Here is a 22,182-nt window from a genome sequence, read left to right as displayed (position 1 = left end):
TAAGGGCCAATTTTTTTTTTTATCATGGCCAGTCAACCTAACCCGCACATCTTTGGACTGTGGGAGGAAACCAGAGCACCCGGAGGAAACCCACGCAAACACGGGGAGAATGTGCAAACTCCACACAGACAGTCACCCGAGGCCGGATTTGAACCCGGGTCCCTGGCGCTGTGAGGCAACAGTGCTAACCACTATGCCACCGTGCTTTGTGTTTGTTTTCCAGCCTAAAAAGACTAAATGGTACCTTTCAGATAGTTTTATACCGGTCGAATATTGAGGACCTTAAACCAAATTTTATCCTAACAGGGGGGAAAGGCTATTTGACCGGGTGGAGTGGTTGGTGGTAATGAAACCTGCAGGAATATGGTCAACCAGACTTGGGAACCGTGCGAGGTGCTGCCTTTACTGTGTCAGTGTGTGAAAGATTCTTTCTAGACCTGCAAGATGGTGCCCGAGAAGGCCTGATTTTTTTTTGTGTGTGTGTGTTTTTTCTAGGACGGGGAGGTGTATTGCATCGATGCCCGTTACTATGGCAACGTGAGCCGCTTCATAAACCACCTGTGCGACCCAAATATCATCCCTGTCCGCGTCTTCATGCTGCACCAGGACCTGCGGTTCCCCCGGATCGCTTTCTTCAGCAGTCGGGATATCAAGACCGGCGAGGAGCTCGGGTAGGTTTCGGCAGGGTAGCCGTGGCGGGAGCTGTTTGCACTGGTGAGCGAGACCCAGAACTAGGGGCCATCAATATAAGATAGCCACTAATAAATCCAATAGGGAATTCAGGAGAAACATCTTTACCCAGAGAGTGCTGAGAATGTGGAACTCACTGCCACAGGGAGTGGTTAAGGTGAATAGCACAGATGCATTTAAAGGGAAGCTGGATAAGCACATGAGGGAGAAAGGAACAGAAGACTATGCTCGTGGGGTGAGATGAAGTAAGGTGGGAGGAGGCTCGTGTGGAGCATAAAGTGTGGAGTATTGTGTGCAGTTTTGGTCGCCTTATCTGAGGAAGGATGTTCTTGCCATGGAGGGAGTTCAGCGAAGATTCACCAGACTGATACCTGGGATGGCAGGAATGACGTATGAGGAGAGAGTGGGTCGATTAGGCTTGTACTCGCTGGAGTTTAGAAGAATGAGAGGGGATCTCATTGAAACTTATAAAATTCTGACAGGACTGGACAGACTAGATGCAGGGAGGATGTTCCTGATGGTCGGGGAGTCCAGAACCAGGGGTCACAGTCTAAGGATAAGGGGTAGGCCATTTAGGACAGAAATGAGGAGGAATTTCTTCACCCAGAGAGTGGTGAACGTGCGGAATTCTCTACCACAGAAGGCAGTAGAGGCCAATTCATTAAATATATTCAAGAAGGAGTTGGATATATTTCTTAAGGCTAAAGGGGTATGGGGAGAAAGCAGGGACAGGGTACTGAATTTGGATGATCAGCCATGATCGCATTGAATGGCGGCGCAGGCTCGAAGGAGCGAATGGCCTACTCCTGCTCCTATTTCTTATGTTCTTAAACACCTGCACCGACCTGTTGGGCCGAACAGCCTGTTTCTGTGCTGTAAATACCGTGTAATACTTTGTAAACGCAGCGATGGCTTTCTGCACGTGCCAGACACCTGGCCGACCAGAGAAACACTGCCGGCGAGGGGGCTGGTGAAGAATGGCGCTGAGACTTGAGTGGCGAACCTGTTGCTTTACTCCCGATTGAGTCGATTTAATTGCGGCGAATGACTTGCGATCGTTTTACTTATTTACATATTTTTCCTTCTCCCCACTCCTCCACGTCCCGCCCCCGAAGCGTCCGGGGTTGTGACCACAGGGTTTGACCTCATGCCCCAGCTCTCTCTGGCACAGCTCGCTGGGGTACCACTAATGCAGCCCCCCGCCCCCCTCCGCATGCCTGTCCAGCCCTCTACCACAGAAGACAGTTGAGGCCAATTCATTGAATATATTCAAGAAGGAGTTAGATATATTTCTTAAGGCTAAAGGGATCAAGGGATATGGGGAGAAAGCAGGGACAGGGTACTGAATTTGGATGATCAGCCATGATCTCATTGAATGGCGGAGCAGGCTCGAGGGGCCGAATGGCCTACTCCTGCTCCTATCTTCTATGTCTCTAGCACAGTCTGTTTAATGTTGAGCTATCGAGCATCAGTGATTCTTTTGTGGAAAAGGAAAGTTTCACCATAATGATGCCGGGTTAAATTGTGAAGACAGGTTGCATAGACTGGGCTTGTAATCCCTTGAATTCAGAAGATTAAGGGCTGATCCAACTGAGGTGGTTAAGATGATTAAAGGAATTGATAGAGTAGATGGAGACAAGCTGTTTTCTCAGGTGTGGGGAGTCCCGAACAAAGGGGCATAGCCTTAAAATTATGCTTCACACAAAGGAGAGTGGAAATCTGGAACTCTTAAAGCTGGGGCTGGGGGTTAATTGAAAATTTCAGACTGAGGTTGATAGATTTTTGTTGGGTAAGGGTATTAAGGGTTACGGAACCAAGACATGGGTAGATGGAGTTAGGATACAGATCAGCCATGATCTCATTGAATGGCGGAACAGGCTCGAAGGGGGCTGAACGGCCGCCTCCTGTTCCCTGACGTTCCTTTCCGCTGCACGCGGGGTTCACGCCGAGATCCTCGAGATTTTTTTGAAAATTTGCCTTTGCCTTTTCAGCTTTGATTACGGCGACCGATTCTGGGACATCAAGTGCAAATACTTCACGTGCCAGTGCGGCTCGGAGAAATGCAAGCATTCGGCAGAGGCCATCGCGCTGGAGCAGAGTAGACTGGCCAGGCTTGAGGTGTACCAAGACACAGTGCCGGAAAGCAGCCTGACTCTCATAGGGCCCTTGCGAGACTGTTGAACCCACGGATTTCTCTCTCCCCCCACCACCATCACCACCTCTCTCTCTCTTTTTTATAATTATTTCAGTCAGAAACTCTATATAGCATTGAGATAGCAATCAGCCCCCCAAATCATTTCTGCTGCTCCAGGAACTAATCTTTGGTGGAAAAGTCCGCCTCATTTGTTTGTTTTTTTATTTTTATTTTCCTCATCGTGACTCGGAGCTTGAACCGCCGGTGAGAGTTTTATTTTATTTTTGGTTCATTCTTCCAGCCAAAGGCCTACAGCTTTATTTTTTTGAAGCCATTCGGCAGATTTGCCCAGGATTCGACATCCTCTCTTCGGGGTTATAGTCTGCCTCTCTTCCTGAGGTAAGAACTTTTTGCTGCCCCGTGAGATATCCCGGTTGAGGGCCACGATTGTACGCAAGGAAAGAGCTGCTCGTCTCTCTGTCTCGTCTCCCGTCGCACCGCTTGTACGGACGAGGTATTATTGTAGGATTATTATTTTCTTTTGCCCTACGTCCTAAACTGTGAATTTAATTTTTATTGTTATTAATAATCAGTGAAAGGGAGGTCGAGACAAGTGTTGAAAGCCCAGACAAGGGGTGGGCTGGGAAGAGCTCTACAACATGGGGGATGTTGGACGTCCGTCACTGAGCGCCGTTCTCAGTGGAGACTCCCCTCGGATTCAGCTGGCCTGATCGGGCAAGTGTCGAGTTGTGCCCTTGGTGAGCCGAGCGACGGGAAGTACCTGGGGGGGCCGCGCTCCAGCTATTATCGCCGCAATACTGTGACTACCTTGCCCCCTCCCTGACTCGCATTAATACAGCGCAGTGTCGAGTCGCTCAAAGGCGGCCACGCTTTCCGCCCTCAGGATGGGATTCTCCGAGCAGTCCCACCGTCCCCTTGTGTTTTACCCGGATGCGTTATTCCCGGCCTTAGGGGGGGTTGCAGTCGAGACCCGCACCAGGTGTCGTCTGTCTCCGCTCTCGGGCATCTCCGTGACCGCACGTTCCGCCGGTCTAATCGCTGACTCGTTCATTCAGTGGGAGGAGGGCAGAGGAACTCCGCGGACCGTTGTCAGTACTGAGCAGGGGAGCATTAATGCAGGGCAGACAGAGGTACCGGACGGGTGTTAATACTGAGCAGGGGAGCATTAATGCAGGGCAGACAGAGGTACCGGACGGGTGTTAATACTGAGTAGGGGAGCATTAATGCAGGGCAGACAGAGGTACCGGACAGGCGTTAATACTGAGTAGGGGAGCATTAATGCAGGGCAAACAGAGGTACCGGACGGGTGTTAATACTGAGCAGGGGAGCATTAATGCAGGGCAGACAGAGGTACCGGACGGGTGTTAATACTGAGCAGGGGAGCATTAATGCAGGGCAGACAGAGGTACCGGACGGGTGTTAATACTGAGCAGGGGAGCATTAATGCAGGGCAGACAGAGGTACCGGACGGGTGTTAATACTGAGCAGGGGAGCATTAATGCAGGGCAGACAGAGGTACCGGACGGGTGTTAATACTGAGCAGGGGAGCATTAATGCAGGGCAGACAGCGGTACCGGACAGGTGTTAATACGGAGCAGGGGAGCATTAATGCAGGGCAGACAGAGGTTTAGCTCTGTGCGGGGAGTGGGGAAGCAGCTCTATGTTTAACCAACCCCCACCCCCCATCCTCCATCCCCCCGCCCCCACTTCCCAAAAAGGAAGAGGGTTTTGAGTGGGTGCTAACTCGGTTTTGGTGGTCCCGTCTTTCTCAAATCGCCTCCACTGGACTCTGAGCGTAAGGCAACGTGAAGGGTGCATCACGGACACGACACAGTCCGAGGGTCAGAATCTTTGCAGACTTGTGGTGCTGTGCGGGGCCAGAGCCGGTGACTCCCGTAGTGCCGATGGGGGCTTTCCATCCGGGCTTTGCTGTTCACGGTCCCACCTGCAGCCCAGCTCTCCCAGGGCGGCTACACTCCATTCCTGGCCTAGTATCAGAGGCGCTGCTAACCCCGTTTGAGTGCCAGGCTGATTCTGTACTGAGGGAGTGCTGCACTGTCGGAGGGGCAGTACTGAGGGAGCGCTGCACCATCGGAGGGGCAGTACTGAGGGAGTGCTGCACTGTCGGAGGCGCTGCACTGTCGGAGGGGCAGTACTGAGGGAGCGCCGCACCGTCGGAGGGGCAGTACTGAGGGAGCGCCGCACCATCGGAGGGGCAGTACTGAGGGAGTGCTGCACTGTCGGAGGGGCAGTACTGAGGGAGCGCTGCACTGTCGGAGGGGCAGTACTGAGGGAGAGCTACACTGTCGGAGGGGCAGTACTGAGGGAGAGCTACACTGTCGGAGGGGCAGTACTGAGGGAGAGCTACACTGTCGGAGGGGCAGTACTGAGGGAGAGCTGCACTGTCGGAGGGGCAGTACTGAGGGAGAGCTACACTGTCGGAGGGGCAGTACTGAGGGAGCGCCGCACTGTCGGAGGGGCAGTACTGAGGGAGTGCAGCACTGTCGGAGGGGCAGTACTGAGGGAGCGCCACACTGTCTGAGGGGCAGTACTGAGGGAGAGCTACACTGTCGGAGGGGGAATACTGAGGGAGAGCTACACTGTCGGAGGGGCAGTACTGAGGGAGCGCCGCACTGTCAGAGGGGCAGTACTGAGGGAGAGCTACAGTGTCGGAGGGGCAGTACTGAGGGAGTGCCGCACTGTCGGAGGGTCAGTACTGAGGGAGCGCTGCACTGTCGGAGGCGCTGCACTGTGGGAGGTGCCGACATTTGGATGAGACGCTAAACCGAGTCCCCGTCCGCCCTCTCGGGTGGATGTAAAAGATCTCACGGCCACTATTTTGAACAAGAGCAGGGGAGTTATTCTCGGTGTCCTTGGCCAATATTTATTAATCACCCAACATCATTTAAAAAAAAAGGCAGATTATAACTGGTCGTTAGCTCATTGCTGTTTGTGGGACCTTGCTGTGCACAAATTGGCTGCCGCGTTTCCTACTTTGCAACACTGCACTTCAAAAGTAAAATAAAGCGCTTTGGGACGTCCTGAGGTTGTGAAAGGCGCTGTATAAAATGCAAGTCTCTTCCTCTCCATTTCAGGGAGGCCTCCTCACCCCACTCTGCATGAGATTGGCTAAATCAAGGATCAAACCCGTCGCGTGTGACTCAGAGACGGAAAGATGTCCCGATTCGTGCTTTATTATGCAGCCTTGAGTCCTTTAAGAAAAGTTATATATTGTTTTTAATTAAGTAGTGGGTAGAGCGTGACTTGAATCGTAATAAACTGTAGACTGTGCAAGCTCCCAATGAGGAGGCTCCCATGACACTAACTGCCCATTTCCCCAGTCCCCATGGGCAATGTCTCGTGGCTGGAAGATGCACGTCCCTTACTGGCCACACTTTGTCAGCCTGGGTCAGGTCAGGTGTCATACACCCCATGGAATGTGTGTCCCACCTGTTGGCACGTACCTCACTGGTGACTGGGGCTTGGTGGAGATTTGGCAGCACCTGGTCAAATGTATTCGGTTTTAATTTCCTTAAAAGTCCAGGAACACCCCCCCCCAAAAAATGAATTATTTCTTTGTTTTTTTTTAAAGCACCCTTCTGGTTCTGATAATCCTTCGGGATTTCGTTTCTGTTTGATACTGTTCATTAAAAGACCATTATACTCTTTTTTTAAAAATTGTGCCCTGAATTTATTGCTTCATATGCGCGCGGTGAATTCATCGCGCATCTTGCTTTCTGGAGGCATTCTGACGTGAGCTCTGACTGGACGGAGCAATAGGAACTGTGCCCGGCTTAGGAACAGAATGACGGATATCTTGCAAGGAGTTTCGCCGCGGTACTTTTGACGAGGAGAGTTCAGGTAACGCCCCAAATCACAAGACAGCTGCCAATTGCAATTTTGTGTAAAATAACGGGATGGATGCTCGGGAGTTAAATGTGAGGATTATCTGCCAAATGCCCTGGTAAACGGCGCTGAACGTTGTTTCAGAAGGAGATGATCGCATTGAATGGCGGAGCAGGCTCGAGGGGCCAAATGGCCTACTCCTGCTCCTATCTTCTATGTTTATCCCCTCCAATTTGAGGAATTGACAACCCGAGCGGATTGTGGGGAAGCGCGACTTCCAAAAGGCTTTCGGCAAAAGTTCCACATGAAAGGCTTGTTAATTAAACTCAAATCTATGGGGATTCAAGCTAAACCTTGGCAATGAAAAGGAACTGTCTGAAGGATAGAAAGTGACAGGTACTTGTCAGAAGAGTTATGTTGGTGGGGGGGCGTGAGCGGAGGGTTCCAAGTGGGATGCCTCAGGACTCGGTAGTTGGGGCATCTACTGTTTCTCGTTTACATTATCAACTTGGTCTCAGGAACTCAATGCAAATTGGTCACATTTGCAGATGATACCAGAGGAGGAGAAGCGGAAGAAATTACAGAGTGAATTGGGCAAAATATGCAGGTGAGCAGAACAAAGGCAGATGAAACTTAATGCAGTCCAATGTAAAGTTCTACATGAACGTCAACCACATAGAAACTGGAGTTATGTCTCGCTTTCCCCGCAGTATATTCGTCATCCAGTTGCAGTTTTAATCCAGCAATTCTCACGATCATTTTCTGGTGACAGCTTTTAAATTACTCTAGCTTTTTTTTAAATTCAATTTTATAAATTCAATGGTGGGGTTTGAACTTACAATCTCTGGGCTGTTCGTGCAGTACCCATACCCACTAGTTTGCCGTAACTTGAATGGGAGAACTTGAAAGACACCTGGAAGTCTCAGTAGCTTGAACCAAGGCAGGGCAAAAAACCACAAAGCCAATGAAATGTTGAGAAACATGGCCAGAAGAGTAGAAGTCAGAGGTGGTCACAATCAAAGTGAACAGAGCTCTGCTCAGACCCCACCTTGAGCTCTGTGTCCAGTTCTACTCAGACCCCACCTTGAGCTCTGTGTCCAGTTCTACTCAGACCCCACCTTGAGCTCTGTGTCCAGTTCTACTCAGACACTACCTTGAGCACTGTGTCCAGTTCTACTCAGACCCCACCTTGAGCACTGTGTCCAGTTCTACTCAGACCCCACCTTGAGCTCTGTATCCAGTTCTACTCAAACCCCACCTTGAGCTCTGTGTCCAGTTCTACTCAGACCGCACCTTGAGGTCTGTGACCAGTTCTGCTCAGACCCCACCTTGAGCCCTGTGTCCAGTTCTACTCGGACCCCACCTTGAGCTCTGTGTCCAGTTCTGCGCAGACCCCACCTTGAGCACTGTGTCCAGTTCTACTCGGACCCCACCTTGAGCTTTGTGTCCAGTTCTACTCAGACCCCACCTTGAGCACAGTGTCCAGTTCTACTCAGAGCCCACCTTGAGCACAGTGCCCAGTTCTACTCAGACCCCACCTTGAGCACTGTGTCCAGTTCTACTCAGACCCCACCTTGAGCTCTGTGTCCAGTTCTACTCAGACCCCACCTTGAGCACAGTGTCCAGTTCTACTCAGACCCCACCTTCAGCTCTGTGTCCAGTTCTACTCAGACCCCACCTTCAGCTCTGTGTCCAGTTCTACTCAGACCGCACCTTGAGGTCTGTGTCCAGTTCTGCTCAGACCCCACCTTGAGCCCTGTGTCCAGTTCTACTCAGACCCCACCTTGAGCACTGTGTCCAGTTCTACTCAGACCCCGCCTTGAGCTCTGTGTCCAGTTCTACTCAGACCCCACCTTGAGCACTGTGTCCAGTTCTACTCAGACCCCACCTTGAGCACAGTGTCCAGTTCTACTCAGACCCCACCTTGAGCACTGTGTCCAGTTCTACTCAGACCCCACCTTGAGCCCTGTGTCCAGTTCTACTCAGACCCCACCTTGAGCCCTGTGTCCAGTTCTACTCAGACCCCACCTTGAGCACTGTGTCCAGTTCTACACAGACCCCACCTTGAGCTCTGTGTCCAGTTCTACTCAGACCCCACCTTGAGCACTGTGTCCAGTTCTACTCAGACCCCACCTTGAGCACGGTGTCCAGTTCTACTCAGACCCCACCTTGAGCACTGTGTCCAGTTCTACTCCGACCCCACCTTGAGCACTGTGTCCAGTTCTACTCAGACCCCACCTTGAGCACTGTCCAGTTCTACTCAGACCCCACCTTGAGCACTGTGTCCAGTTCTACTTAGACCCCACCTTGAGCTCTGTGTCCAGTTCTACTCAGACCCCACCTTGAGCTCTGTGTCCAGTTCTACTCAGACCCCACCTTGAGCTCTGTGACCAGTTCTGCTCAGACCCCACCTTGAGCCCTGTGTCCAGTTCTACTCAGACCCCACCTTGAGCACTGTGTCCAGTTCTACTCGGACCCCACCTTGAGCTCTGTGTCCAGTTCTACTCAGACCCCACCTTGAGCACTGTGTCCAGTTCTACTCAGACCCCACCTTGAGCACAGTGTCCAGTTCTACTCAGACCCCACCTTGAGCACTGTGTCCAGTTCTACTCAGACCCCACCTTGAGCTCAGTGACCAGTTCTACTCAGACCCCACCTTGAGCACAGTGTCCAGTTCTACTCAGACCCCACCTTCAGCTCTGTGTCCAGTTCTACTCAGACCCCACCTTCAGCTCTGTGTCCAGTTCTACTCAGACCCCACCTTGAGCTCTGTGTCCAGTTCTACTCAGACCCCACCTTGAGCACTGTGTCCAGTTCTACTCAGACCTCACCTTGAGCACTGTGTCCAGTTCTACTCAGACCCAACCTTGAGCTCTGTGTCCAGTTCGACTCAGACCCCACCTTGAGCTCTGTGTCCAGTTCTACTCAGACCCCACCTTGAGCACAGTGTCCAGTTCTACTCAGACCCCACCTTGAGCACTGTGTCCAGTTCTACTCAGACAAAACCTTGAGCTCTGTCTCCAGTTCTACTCAGACCCCACCTTGAGCACTGTGTCCAGTTCTACTCAGACCCCACCTTGAGCTCTGTGTCCAGTTCTACTCAGACCCCACCTTGAGCTCTGTGTCCAGTTCTACTCAGACCCCACCTTGAGCACTGTGTCCAGTTCTACTCAGACCCCACCTTGAGCACGGTGTCCAGTTCTACTCAGACCCCACCTTGAGCACGGTGTCCAGTTCTACTCAGACCCCACCTTGAGCACTGTGTCCAGTTCTACTCAGACCCCACCTTGAGCACTGTGTCCAGTTCTACCCAGACCCCACCTTGAGCACTGTCCAGTTCTACTCAGACCCCACCTTGAGCACTGTGTCCAGTTCTACTCAGACCCCACCTTGAGCTCTGTGTCCAGTTCTACACAGACCCCACCTTGAGCTCTGTGTCCAGTTCTACTCAGACCCCACCTTGAGCTCTGTGTCCAGTTCTACTCAGACCCCACCTTGAGCTCTGTGTCCAGTTCTACTCAGACCCCACCTTGAGCTCTGTGTCCAGTTCTACTCAGACCCACCTTGAGCTCTGTGTCCAGTTCTACTCAGACCCCACCTTGAGCTCTGTGTCCAGTTCTACTCAGACCGCACCTTGAGCTCTGTGTCCAGTTCTACTCAGACCCCACCTTGAGCACGGAGTCCAGTTCTACTCAGACCCCACCTTGAGCACGGTGTCCAGTTCTACTCAGACCCCACCTTGAGCACGGTGTCCAGTTCTACTCAGACCCCACCTTAAGCACTGTGTCCAGTTCTACTCAGACCCCACCTTGAGCTCTGTGTCCAGTTCTACTCAGACCCCACCTTGAGCACTGTGTCCAGTTCTACTCAGACCCCACCTTGAGCTCTGTGTCCAGTTCTACTCAGACCCCACCTTGAGCTCTGTGTCCAGTTCTACTCAGACCCCACCTTGAGCACAGTGTCCAGTTCCACTCAGACCGCACCTTGAGCTCTGTGTCCAGTTCTACTCAGACCCCACCTTGAGCACTGTGTCCAGTTCTACTCAGACCCCACCTTGAGCACTGTGTCCAGTTCTACTCAGACCCCACCTTGAGCACTGTCCAGTTCTACTCAGACCCCACCTTGAGCACTGTGTCCAGTTCTACTCAGACCCCACCTTGAGCTCTGTGTCCAGTTCTACACAGACCCCACCTTGAGCTCTGTGTCCAGTTCTACTCAGACCCCACCTTGAGCTCTGTGTCCAGTTCTACTCAGACCCCACCTTGAGCTCTGTGTCCAGTTCTACTCAGACCCCACCTTGAGCTCTGTGTCCAGTTCTACTCAGACCCCACCTTGAGCTCTGTGTCCAGTTCTACTCAGACCCACCTTGAGCTCTGTGTCCAGTTCTACTCAGACCCCACCTTGAGCTCTGTGTCCAGTTCTACTCAGACCCCACCTTGAGCACGGTGTCCAGTTCTACTCAGACCCCACCTTGAGCACTGTCCAGTTCTACTCCGACCCCACCTTGAGCTCTGTGTCCAGTTCTACTCAGACCGCACCTTGAGCTCTGTGTCCAGTTCTACTCAGACCGCACCTTGAGCTCTGAGTCCAGTTCTCAGACCCCACCTTGAGCACTGTGTCCAGTTCTACTCAGACCCCACCTTGAGCTCTGTGTCCAGCTCTACTCAGACCGCACCTTGAGCTCTGTGTCCAGTTCTACTCAGACCCCACCTTGAGCACAGTGTCCAGTTCTACTCAGACCCCACCTTGAGCTCTGTGTCCAGTTCTACTCAGACCCCACCTTGAGCTCAGTGTCCAGTTCTACTCAGACCCCACCTTGAGCACTGTGTCCAGTTCTACTCAGACCCCACCTTGAGCTCTGTGTTCGGTTCTACTCAGACCCCACCTTGAGCTCTGTGTCCGGTTCTACTCAGACCCCACCTTGAGCTCTGTGTCCAGTTCTACTCAGACCCTACCTTGAGCACTGTGTCCAGTTCTACTCAGACCCCACCTTGAGCTCTGTGTCCAGTTCTACTCAGACCCCACCTTGAGCTCTGTGTCCAGTTCTACTCAGACACCACCTTGAGCTCTGTGTCCAGTTCTACTCAGACCCCACCTTGAGCTCAGTGTCCAGTTCTACTCAGACCCCACCTTGAGCTCTGTGTTCGGTTCTACTCAGACCCCACCTTGAGCTCTGTGTCCGGTTCTACTCAGACCCCACCTTGAGCTCTGTGTCCAGTTCTACTCAGCCCCCACCTTGAGCTCTGTGTCCAGTTCTACTCAGACCCCACCTTGAGCACTGTGTCCAGTTCTACTCAGACCCAACCTTGAGCTCTGTGTCCAGTTCTACTCAGACCCCACCTTGAGCACAGTGTCCAGTTCTACTCAGACCCCACCTTGAGCACTGTGTCCAGTTCTACTCAGAGCCCACCTTGAGCACAGTGTCCAGTTCTACTCAGACCCCACCTTGAGCTCTGTGTCCATTTCTACTCAGACCCCACCTTGAGCTCAGTGTCCAGTTCTACTCAGACCCCACCTTGAGCACTGTGTCCAGTTCTACTCAGACCCCACCTTGAGCACTGTGTCCAGTTCTACTCAGACCGCACCTTGAGCTCTGTGTCCAGTTCTACTCAGACCCCACTTTGAGCACTGTGTCCAGTTCTACTCAGACCGCACCTTGAGCCCTGTGTCCAGTTCTACTCAGACCCCACCTTGAGCAGTGTCCAGTTCTACTCAGACCCCACCTTGAGCTCAGTGTCCAGTTCTACTCAGACCCCACCTTGAGCTCTGTGTTCGGTTCTACTCAGACCCCACCTTGAGCTCTGTGTCCGGTTCTACTCAGACCCCACCTTGAGCTCTGTGTCCGGTTCTACTCAGACCCCACCTTGAGCTCTGTGTCCAGTTCTACTCAGACCCCACCTTGAGCTCTGTGTCCAGTTCTACTCAGACACCACCTTGAGCACTGTTTCCAGTTCTACTCAGACCCCACCTTCAGCTCTGTGTCCAGTTCTACTCAGACCTCACCTTGAGCACTGTGTCCAGTTCTACTCAGACCCCACCTTGAGCTCTGTGTCCAGTTCTACTCAGACCCCACCTTCAGCTCTGTGTCCAGTTCTACTCAGACCTCACCTTGAGCACTGTGTCCAGTTCTACTCAGACCCCACCTTGAGCTCTGTGTCCAGTTCTACTCAGACCCCACCTTGAGCACTGTGTCCAGTTCTACTCAGACCCCACCTTGAGCTCTGTGTCCAGTTCTACTCAGACCCCACCTTGAGCACTGTGTCCAGTTCTACTCAGACCCCACCTTGAGCTCTGTGTCCAGTTCTACTCAGACCCCACCTTGAGCACAGTGTCCAGTTCCACTCAGACCGCACCTTGAGCTCTGTGTGCAGTTCTACTCAGACCCCACCTTGAGCACTGTGTCCAGTTCTACTCAGACCCCACCTTGAGCACTGTGTCCAGTTCTACTCAGACCCCACCTTGAGCACTGTCCAGTTCTACTCAGACCCCACCTTGAGCACTGTGTCCAGTTCTACTCAGACCCCACCTTGAGCTCTGTGTCCAGTTCTACACAGACCCCACCTTGAGCTCTGTGTCCAGTTCTACTCAGACCCCACCTTGAGCTCTGTGTCCAGTTCTACTCAGACCCCACCTTGAGCTCTGTGTCCAGTTCTACTCAGACCCCACCTTGAGCTCTGTGTCCAGTTCTACTCAGACCGCACATTCAGCTCTGTGTCCAGTTCTACTCAGACCCCACCTTGAGCATGGTGTCCAGTTCTACTCAGACCCCACCTTGAGCTCTGTGTCCAGTTCTACTCGGACCCCACCTTGAGCACTGTGTCCAGTTCTACTCAGACCCCACCTTGAGCTCTGTGTCCAGTTCTACTCAGACCCCACCTTGAGCTCAGTGTCCAGTTCTACTCAGACCCCACCTTGAGCTCTGTGTCCAGTTCTACTCAGACCCCACCTTGAGCTCAGTGTCCAGTTCTACTCAGACCCCACCTTGAGCACTGTGTCCAGTTCTACTCAGACCGCACCTTGAGCTCTGTGTCCAGTTCTACTCAGACCCCACGTTGAGCACAGTGTCCAGTTCTACTCAGACCCCAGCTTGAGCACTGTTTCCAGTTCTACTCAGACCCCACCTTGAGCTCTGTGTCCAGTTCTACTCAGACCGCACCTTGAGCTCTGTGTCCAGTTCTACTCAGACCGCACCTTGAGATCTGTGTCCAGTTCTACTCAGACCTCACCTTGAGCACTGTGTCCAGTTCTACTCAGACCGCACCTTGAGCTCTGTGTCCAGTTCTACTCAGACCCCACCTTGAGCACTGTGTCCAGTTCTACTCAGACCCCACCTTGAGCACTGTGTCCAGTTCTACTCAGACCCCACCTTGAGCACTGTCCAGTTCTACTCAGACCCCACCTTGAGCACTGTGTCCAGTTCTACTCAGACCCCACCTTGAGCTCTGTGTCCAGTTCTACTCAGACCCCACCTTGAGCTCTGTGTCCAGTTCTACTCAGACCCCACCTTGAGATCTGTGTCCAGTTCTACTCAGACCGCACATTCAGCTCTGTGTCCAGTTCTACTCAGACCCCACCTTGAGCATGGTGTCCAGTTCTACTCAGACCCCACCTTGAGCTCTGCGTCCAGTTCTACTCGGACCCCACCTTGAGCACTGTGTCCAGTTCTACTCAGACCCCACCTTGAGCTCTGTGTCCAGTTCTACTCAGACCCCACCTTGAGCTCAGTGTCCAGTTCTACTCAGACCCCACCTTGAGCTCTGTGTCCAGTTCTACTCAGACCTCACCTTGAGCTCAGTGTCCAGTTCTACTCAGACCCCACCTTGAGCACTGTGTCCAGTTCTACTCAGACCGCACCTTGAGCTCTGTGTCCAGTTCTACTCAGACCCCACGTTGAGCACAGTGTCCAGTTCTACTCAGACCCCAGCTTGAGCACTGTGTCCAGTTCTACTCAGACCCCACCTTGAGCTCAGTGTCCAGTTCTACTCAGACCCCACCTTGAGCACTGTGTCCAGTTCTACTCAGACCCCACCTTGAGCTCTGTGTCCAGTTCTACTCAGACCCCACCTTGAGCTCTGTGTCCAGTTCTACTCAGACCGCACCTTGAGCTCTGTGTCCAGTTCTGCTCAGACCCCACCTTGAGCCCTGTGTCCAGTTCTAATCAGACCCCACCTTGAGGACTGTGTCCAGTTCTACTCAGACCCCACCTTGAGCTCTGTGTCCAGTTCTACTCAGACCCCACCTTGAGCACAGTGTCCAGTTCTACTCAGACCCCACCTTGAGCTCAGTGTCCAGTTCTACTCAGACCCCATCTTGAGCTCTGTGTTCGGTTCTACTCAGACCCCACCTTGAGCTCTGTGTCCAGTTCTACTCAGACCCCACCTTGAGCTCTGTGTCCAGTTCTACTCAGACCCCACCTTGAGCACTGTGTCCAGTTCTACTCAGACCCCACCTTGAGCTCTGTGTCCAGTTCTACTCAGACCCCACCTTGAGCTCTGTGTCCAGTTCTACTCAGACACCACCTTGAGCACTGTGTCCAGTTCTACTCAGACCGCACCTTGAGCTCTGTGTCCAGTTCTACTCAGACCGCACCTTGAGCTCTGTGTCCAGTTCTACTCAGACCGCACCTTGAGCACTGTGTCCAGTTCTACTCAGACCCCACCTTCAGCTCTGTGTCCAGTTCTACTCAGACCCCACCTTGAGCTCAGTGTCCAGTTCTACTCAGACCCCACCTTGAGCACTGTGTCCAGTTCTACTCAGACCGCACCTTGAGCTCTGTGTCCAGTTCTACTCAGACCCCACGTTGAGCACAGTGTCCAGTTCTACTCAGACCCCAGCTTGAGCACTGTGTCCAGTTCTACTCAGACCCCACCTTGAGCTCAGTGTCCAGTTCTACTCAGACCCCACCTTGAGCACTGTGTCCAGTTCTACTCAGACCCCACCTTGAGCTCTGTGTCCAGTTCTACTCAGACCCCACCTTGAGCTCTGTGACCAGTTCTACTCAGACCGCACCTTGAGCTCTGTGTCCAGTTCTGCTCAGACCCCACCTTGAGCCCTGTGTCCAGTTCTAATCAGACCCCACCTTGAGGACTGTGTCCAGTTCTACTCAGACCCCACCTTGAGCTCTGTGTCCAGTTCTACTCAGACCCCACCTTGAGCACAGTGTCCAGTTCTACTCAGACCCCACCTTGAGCACTGTGTCCAGTTCTACTCAGAGCCCACCTTGAGCACAGTGTCCAGTTCTACTCAGACCCCACCTTGAGCTCTGTGTCCATTTCTACTCAGACCCCACCTTGAGCTCAGTGTCCAGTTCTACTCAGACCCCACCTTGAGCACTGTGTCCAGTTCTACTCAGACCCCACCTTGAGCACAGTGTCCAGTTCTACTCAGACCCCACCTTGAGCACTGTGTCCAGTTCTACTCAGACCCCACCTTGAGCACTGTGTCCAGTTCTACTCAGACCGCACCTTGAGCTCTGTGTCCAGTTCTACTCAGACCCCACTTTGAGCACTGTGTCCAGTTCTACTCAGACCGCACCTTGAGCCCTGTGTCCAGTTCTACTCAGACCCCACCTTGAGCACTGTGCCCAGTTCTACTCAGAGCCCACCTTGAGCACAGTGTCCAGTTCTACTCAGACCCCACCTTGAGCACTGTGTCCAGTTCTACTCAGACCCCACCTTGAGCACTGTGTCCAGTTCTACTCAGACCCCACCTTGAGCACAGTGTCCAGTTCTACTCAGACCCCACCTTGAGCTCAGTGTCCAGTTCTACTCAGACCCCATCTTGAGCTCTGTGTTCGGTTCTACTCAGACCCCACCTTGAGCTCTGTGTCCAGTTCTACTCAGACCCCACCTTGAGCTCTGTGTCCAGTTCTACTCAGACCCCACCTTGAGCTCAGTGTCCAGTTCTACTCAGACCCCACCTTGAGCTCTGTGTTCGGTTCTACTCAGACCCCACCTTGAGCTCTGTGTCCGGTTCTACTCAGACCCCACCTTGAGCTCTGTGTCCGGTTCTACTCAGACCCCACCTTGAGCTCTGTGTCCAGTTCTACTCAGACCCCACCTTGAGCACTGTGTCCAGTTCTACTCAGACCCCACTTTGAGCTCTGTGTCCAGTTCTACTCAGACCCCACCTTGAGCTCTGTGTCCAGTTCTACTCAGACACCACCTTGAGCACTGTTTCCAGTTCTACTCAGACCCCACCTTGAGCTCTGTGTCCAGTTCTACTCAGACCGCACCTTGAGCTCTGTGTCCAGTTCTACTCAGACCGCACCTTGAGCTCTGTGTCCAGTTCTACTCAGACCGCACCTTGAGCACTGTGTCCAGTTCTACTCAGACCCCACCTTGAGCTCTGTGTCCAGTTCTACTCAGACCCCACCTTGAGCTCTGTGTCCAGTTCTACTCAGACCCCACCTTGAGCACTGTGTCCAGTTCTACTCAGACCCCACCTTGAGCTCTGTGTCCAGTTCTACTCAGACCCCACCTTGAGCTCTGTGTCCAGTTCTACTCAGACCCCACCTTGAGCACAGTGTCCAGTTCCACTCAGACCGCACCTTGAGCTCTGTGTCCAGTTCTACTCAGACCGCACCTTGAGCACTGTGTCCAGTTCTACTCAGACCCCATCTTGAGCTCTATGTCCAGTTCTACTCAGACCCCACCTTGAGCACAGTGTCCAGTTCTACTCAGACCCCACCTTGAGCTCTGTGTCCAGTTCTACTCGGACCCCACCTTGAGCTCTGTGTCCAGTTCTACTCAGACCCCACCTTGAGCTCTGTGTCCAGTTCTACTCAGACACCACCTTGAGCACTGTGTCCAGTTCTACTCAGACCCCACCTTGAGCTCTGTGTCCAGTTCTCAGACCCCACCTTGAGCACTGTGTCCAGTTCTACTCAGACCCCACCTTGAGCACTGTGTCCAGTTCTACTCAGACCCCACCTTGAGCTCTGTGTCCAGCTCTACTCAGACCGCACCTTGAGCTCTGTGTCCAGTTCTACTCAGACCCCACCTTGAGCGCAGTGTCCAGTTCTACTCAGACCCCACCTTGAGCTCTGTGTCCAGTTCTACTCAGACCCCACCTTGAGCTCAGTGTCCAGTTCTACTCAGACCCCACCTTGAGCTCTGTGTTCGGTTCTACTCAGACCCCACCTTGAGCTCTGTGTCCGGTTCTACTCAGACCCCACCTTGAGCTCTGTGTCCAGTTCTACTCAGACCCCACCTTGAGCACTGTGTCCAGTTCTACTCAGACCCCACCTTGAGCTCTGTGTTCGGTTCTACTCAGACCCCACCTTGAGCTCTGTGTCCGGTTCTACTCAGACCCCACCTTGAGCTCTGTGTCCAGTTCTACTCAGACCCTACCTTGAGCACTGTGTCCAGTTCTACTCAGACCCCACCTTGAGCTCTGTGTCCAGTTCTACTCAGACACCACCTTGAGCTCTGTGTCCAGTTCTACTCAGACCCCACCTTGAGCTCAGTGTCCAGTTCTACTCAGACCCCACCTTGAGCTCTGTGTTCGGTTCTACTCAGACCCCACCTTGAGCTCTGTGTCCGGTTCTACTCAGACCCCACCTTGAGCTCTGTGTCCAGTTCTACTCAGACCCCACCTTGAGCACTGTGTCCAGTTCTACTCAGACCCCACCTTGAGCTCTGTGTCCAGTTCTACTCAGACACCACCTTGAGCACTGTGTCCAGTTCTACTCAGACCCCACCTTGAGCTCTGTGTCCAGTTCTACTCAGACCGCACCTTGAGCTCTGTGTCCAGTTCTACTCAGACCGCACCTTGAGCTCTGTGTCCAGTTCTACTCAGACCGCACCTTGAGCACTGTGTCCAGTTCTACTCAGACCCCACCTTCAGCTCTGTGTCCAGTTCTACTCAGACCCCACCTTGAGCTCAGTGTCCAGTTCTACTCAGACCCCACCTTGAGCACTGTGTCCAGTTCTACTCAGACCGCACCTTGAGCTCTGTGTCCAGTTCTACTCAGACCCCACGTTGAGCACAGTGTCCAGTTCTACTCAGACCCCAGCTTGAGCACTGTGTCCAGTTCTACTCAGACCCCACCTTGAGCTCAGTGTCCAGTTCTACTCAGACCCCACCTTGAGCACTGTGTCCAGTTCTACTCAGACCCCACCTTGAGCTCTGTGTCCAGTTCTACTCAGACCCCACCTTGAGCTCTGTGTCCAGTTCTACTCAGACCGCACCTTGAGCTCTGTGTCCAGTTCTGCTCAGACCCCACCTTGAGCCCTGTGTCCAGTTCTAATCAGACCCCACCTTGAGGACTGTGTCCAGTTCTACTCAGACCCCACCTTGAGCTCAGTGTCCAGTTCTACTCAGACCCCACCTTGAGCTCAGTGTCCAGTTCTACTCAGACCCCACCTTGAGCTCTGTGTTCGGTTCTACTCAGACCCCACCTTGAGCTCTGTGTCCGGTTCTACTCAGACCCCACCTTGAGCTCTCTGTCCGGTTCTACTCAGACCCCACCTTGAGCTCTGTGTCCAGTTCTACTCAGACCCCACCTTGAGCACTGTGTCCAGTTCTACTCAGACCCCACCTTGAGCTCTGTGTCCAGTTCTACTCAGACCCCACCTTGAGCTCTGTGTCCAGTTCTACTCAGACCCCACCTTGAGCTCTGTGTCCAGTTCTACTCAGACCCCACATTGAGCTCTGTGTCCAGTTCTACTCAGACCCCACATTGAGCTCTGTGTCCAGTTCTACTCAGACCCCACCTTGAGCTCTGTGTCCAGTTCTCAGACCCCACATTGAGCACTGTGTCCAGTTCTACTCAGACCCCACCTTGAGCTCTGTGTCCAGTTCTACTCAGACCGCACCTTGAGCACTGTGTCCAGTTCTACTCAGACCCCATCTTGAGCTCTGTGTCCAGTTCTACTCAGACCCCACCTTGAGCTCTGTGTCCAGTTCTACTCAGACCCCACCTTGAGCACTGTGTCCAGTTCTACTCAGACCCCACCTTGAGCACAGTGTCCAGTTCTACTCAGACTCCACCTTGAGCACTGTGTCCAGTTCAACTCAGACCCCACCTTGAGCTCTGTGTCCAGTTCTCAGACCCCACCTTGAGCACTGTGTCCAGTTCTACTCAGACCCCACCTTCAGCTCTGTGTCCAGTTCTACTCAGACCCCACCTTGAGCACTGTGTCCAGTTCTACTCAGACCGCACCTTGAGCCCTGTGTCCAGTTCTACTCAGACCGCACCTTGAGCACTGTGTCCAGTTCTGCTCAGACCCCACCTTGAGCACTGTGTCCAGTTCTACTCAGACCCCACCTTGAGCACTGTGCCCTGTTCTACTCAGAGCCCACCTTGAGCACAGTGTCCAGTTCTACTCAGACCCCACCTTGAGGTCTGTGTCCAGTTCTACTCAGACCCCACCTTGAGCTCTGTGTCCAGTTCTACTCAGACCCCACCTTGAGCTCTGTGTCCAGTTCTGGCCAGTGAGACAGGAGACACTTGAGCACTGGAGGCAGTTAAAGAGAAGAGCCACAAGACCGCGCTCTCTTTGTTTCTATTCTCTGCCATCTCTGCCCCAGCTGTTAATGATTCCAAGGTGTTTGGGGGCACTAGCCCCAGAAACCCAGTTTCACGTCTCTGTGGTCCTCTCTTGCTCGCCTCCCTTTGAACCTGAACAGCAGGAGTGCGTCCTCGTGGCTCGACCGTCTGACCCCCATGAGTCATCCTTATGGCGCTTCTCTGCACTACCTCCGGCTGTTAAATGCCCCTCTTGTTGTCTGACCTGGTAAAAGTAGCCAGAGCACATTTCACGTATGACTTCCTCCGACTTGCACTCCACTGTTTTGACCACATAGATCAATATGTGTGTTGCTGATTGATGCCCTGCCCTGATGAGAATTACTAAGCAGAGTCAACAGATACCACACACACCCTCCCTCCCCACATTCTTCCAGCTTCACCCTTCGCAATCTGGCCACATCCATCGCCGATAGAAACATAGAAGATAGGAGCAGGAGAAGGCCATTCGGCCCCTCGAGCCTGCTCCGCCATTCAATGAGATCATGGCTGATCATCCAAATTCAGTACCCTGTCCCTGCCTTCTCCCCATACCCCTTGATCCCTTTAGCCTTAAGAAATATATCCAACTCCTTCTTGAATATATTTAATGAATTGGCCTCTACTGCCTTCTGTGGTAGAGAATTCCACAGGTTCACCACTCTCTGGGTGAAGAAATTCCTCCTCATCTCTGTCCTAAATGGCTTACCCCTTATCCTTAGTGTGGAGATGCTGGAGTTGGACTTGGGTGGACAAATGTAAGAAGTCACACAACACCAGGTTATAGTCCAACAGCTTTATTTGAAGTCACAAGCTTTCGGAGCGCTGCTCCTTCATCAGGTGAAGTGGAGAGATGCATAAAGACACAGCTTATCTAGTCAGAGAATAATGTCAGATGTTTACAGGTAATCTTTCTAACTGCCATTTATCACACCTCGGCAGAGAGATAATCACAGCAATCAAAGGTGTGAATGGTGTCCAAACAGGTCAGTCAGGAAAACATTACATCAAAGAACAATGAGGTGGGGTCACAAGGGGTCAAATGTTGCAGATGCTGGGGTCTGTGTGAAAAACAAAAAAACAGACAAAAAACATTTTTTTTGCTGGAAATCACAGCAGGTCCGGCCGCATCTGTGTAGAGAGAACAAGCCAACGACGACTCGAGTCTGGATGACCCTACATCAGGTGGGGTTACATGTAGCGTGACATGAACCCAAGATCCCGGTTGAGGCCGTCCTCATGGGTGCGGAACTTGGCTATCAGTTTCTGCTCGACGATTTTGCGTTGTCGTGTGTCTCGAAGGCCGCCTTGGAGAATGCTTACCCCAAGATCGGAGGCTGAATGTCCTTGACTGCTGAAGTGTTCCCCGACTGGGAGGGAACACTCCTGCCTGGCGATTGTTGCGCGGTGTCCGTTCATCCGTTGTCGCAGTGTCTGCATCGTTCGCAGCAAATTACCCAGCTTTCAGGAGAACAGCGACCACGACACCACACAACCCTGCCACAGCAACCTCTGCAAGACATGCCAGATCATCAACACAGATACCATCATCACACGTGAGGACACCACCCACCAGGTACATGGTACATATACTCATGTGACTCGGCCAACGTTGTCTACCTCATACGTTGCAGGAAAGGATGCCCCGGAGCATGGTACATCGGCGAGACCATGCAGACTCTGTCCTAAATGACTTACCCCTTATCCTTAGACTGTGACCCCTGGTTCTGGACTCCCCCACCATCGGGAACATCCTTCCTGCATCTAGTCTGTCCAGTCCTGTTAGAATTGTATAAGTTTCAATGAGATCCCCTCTCATTCTTCTAAACTCCAGTGAGTATAAACCCAATCGACCCAATCTCTCCCCACTTTGCCCTTGGCTCAGTTGGTTGCACTCTTGCCTCTGAGATGGTAGGTTGTGCATTGAAGCCCCATTCCACGATTTGAGCACGTAATCTAGACTGACACTTTTAGTGCATTA

At 52.7% G+C, this 22,182-nt stretch overlaps 1 protein-coding gene across 3 annotated transcripts in view; it reads left to right on the top strand.

Moving 5' to 3' along the window:
- Window positions 1-6,523, top strand: part of LOC147096441 (histone-lysine N-methyltransferase EHMT2-like) — a 52,584-nt gene extending 46,061 nt beyond the window's left edge. Inside the window, exons 9-11 of one of the 3 annotated variants that reach the window (XR_015074915.1) lie at window positions 496-671; window positions 2,682-3,338; window positions 5,941-6,523. Coding sequence is in view for 2 of the 3 variants with exons in the window: in XM_085975217.1 (XP_085831343.1) it covers window positions 496-671; window positions 2,682-2,871 (366 nt within the window). In the remaining variant the exon portion in view is untranslated. Of the gene's footprint in view, window positions 1-495; window positions 672-2,681 lie in introns of all 3 variants that reach the window. The other 2 variants (XM_085975218.1, XM_085975217.1) reach the window with 2 other exon arrangements.
- Window positions 6,524-22,182: the final 15,659 nt, after the last annotated feature.

This window comes from Somniosus microcephalus, unplaced genomic scaffold, assembly GCF_052327205.1.
Source record: "Somniosus microcephalus isolate GS21.2 unplaced genomic scaffold, FLI_Smic_1.0 unresolved_chr1, whole genome shotgun sequence".
Lineage (NCBI taxonomy): Eukaryota > Metazoa > Chordata > Chondrichthyes > Squaliformes > Somniosidae > Somniosus > Somniosus microcephalus.
The sequence above is the reverse complement of the archived record's forward strand: the minus strand, read 5'-3'. Positions and strand labels throughout refer to the sequence as shown.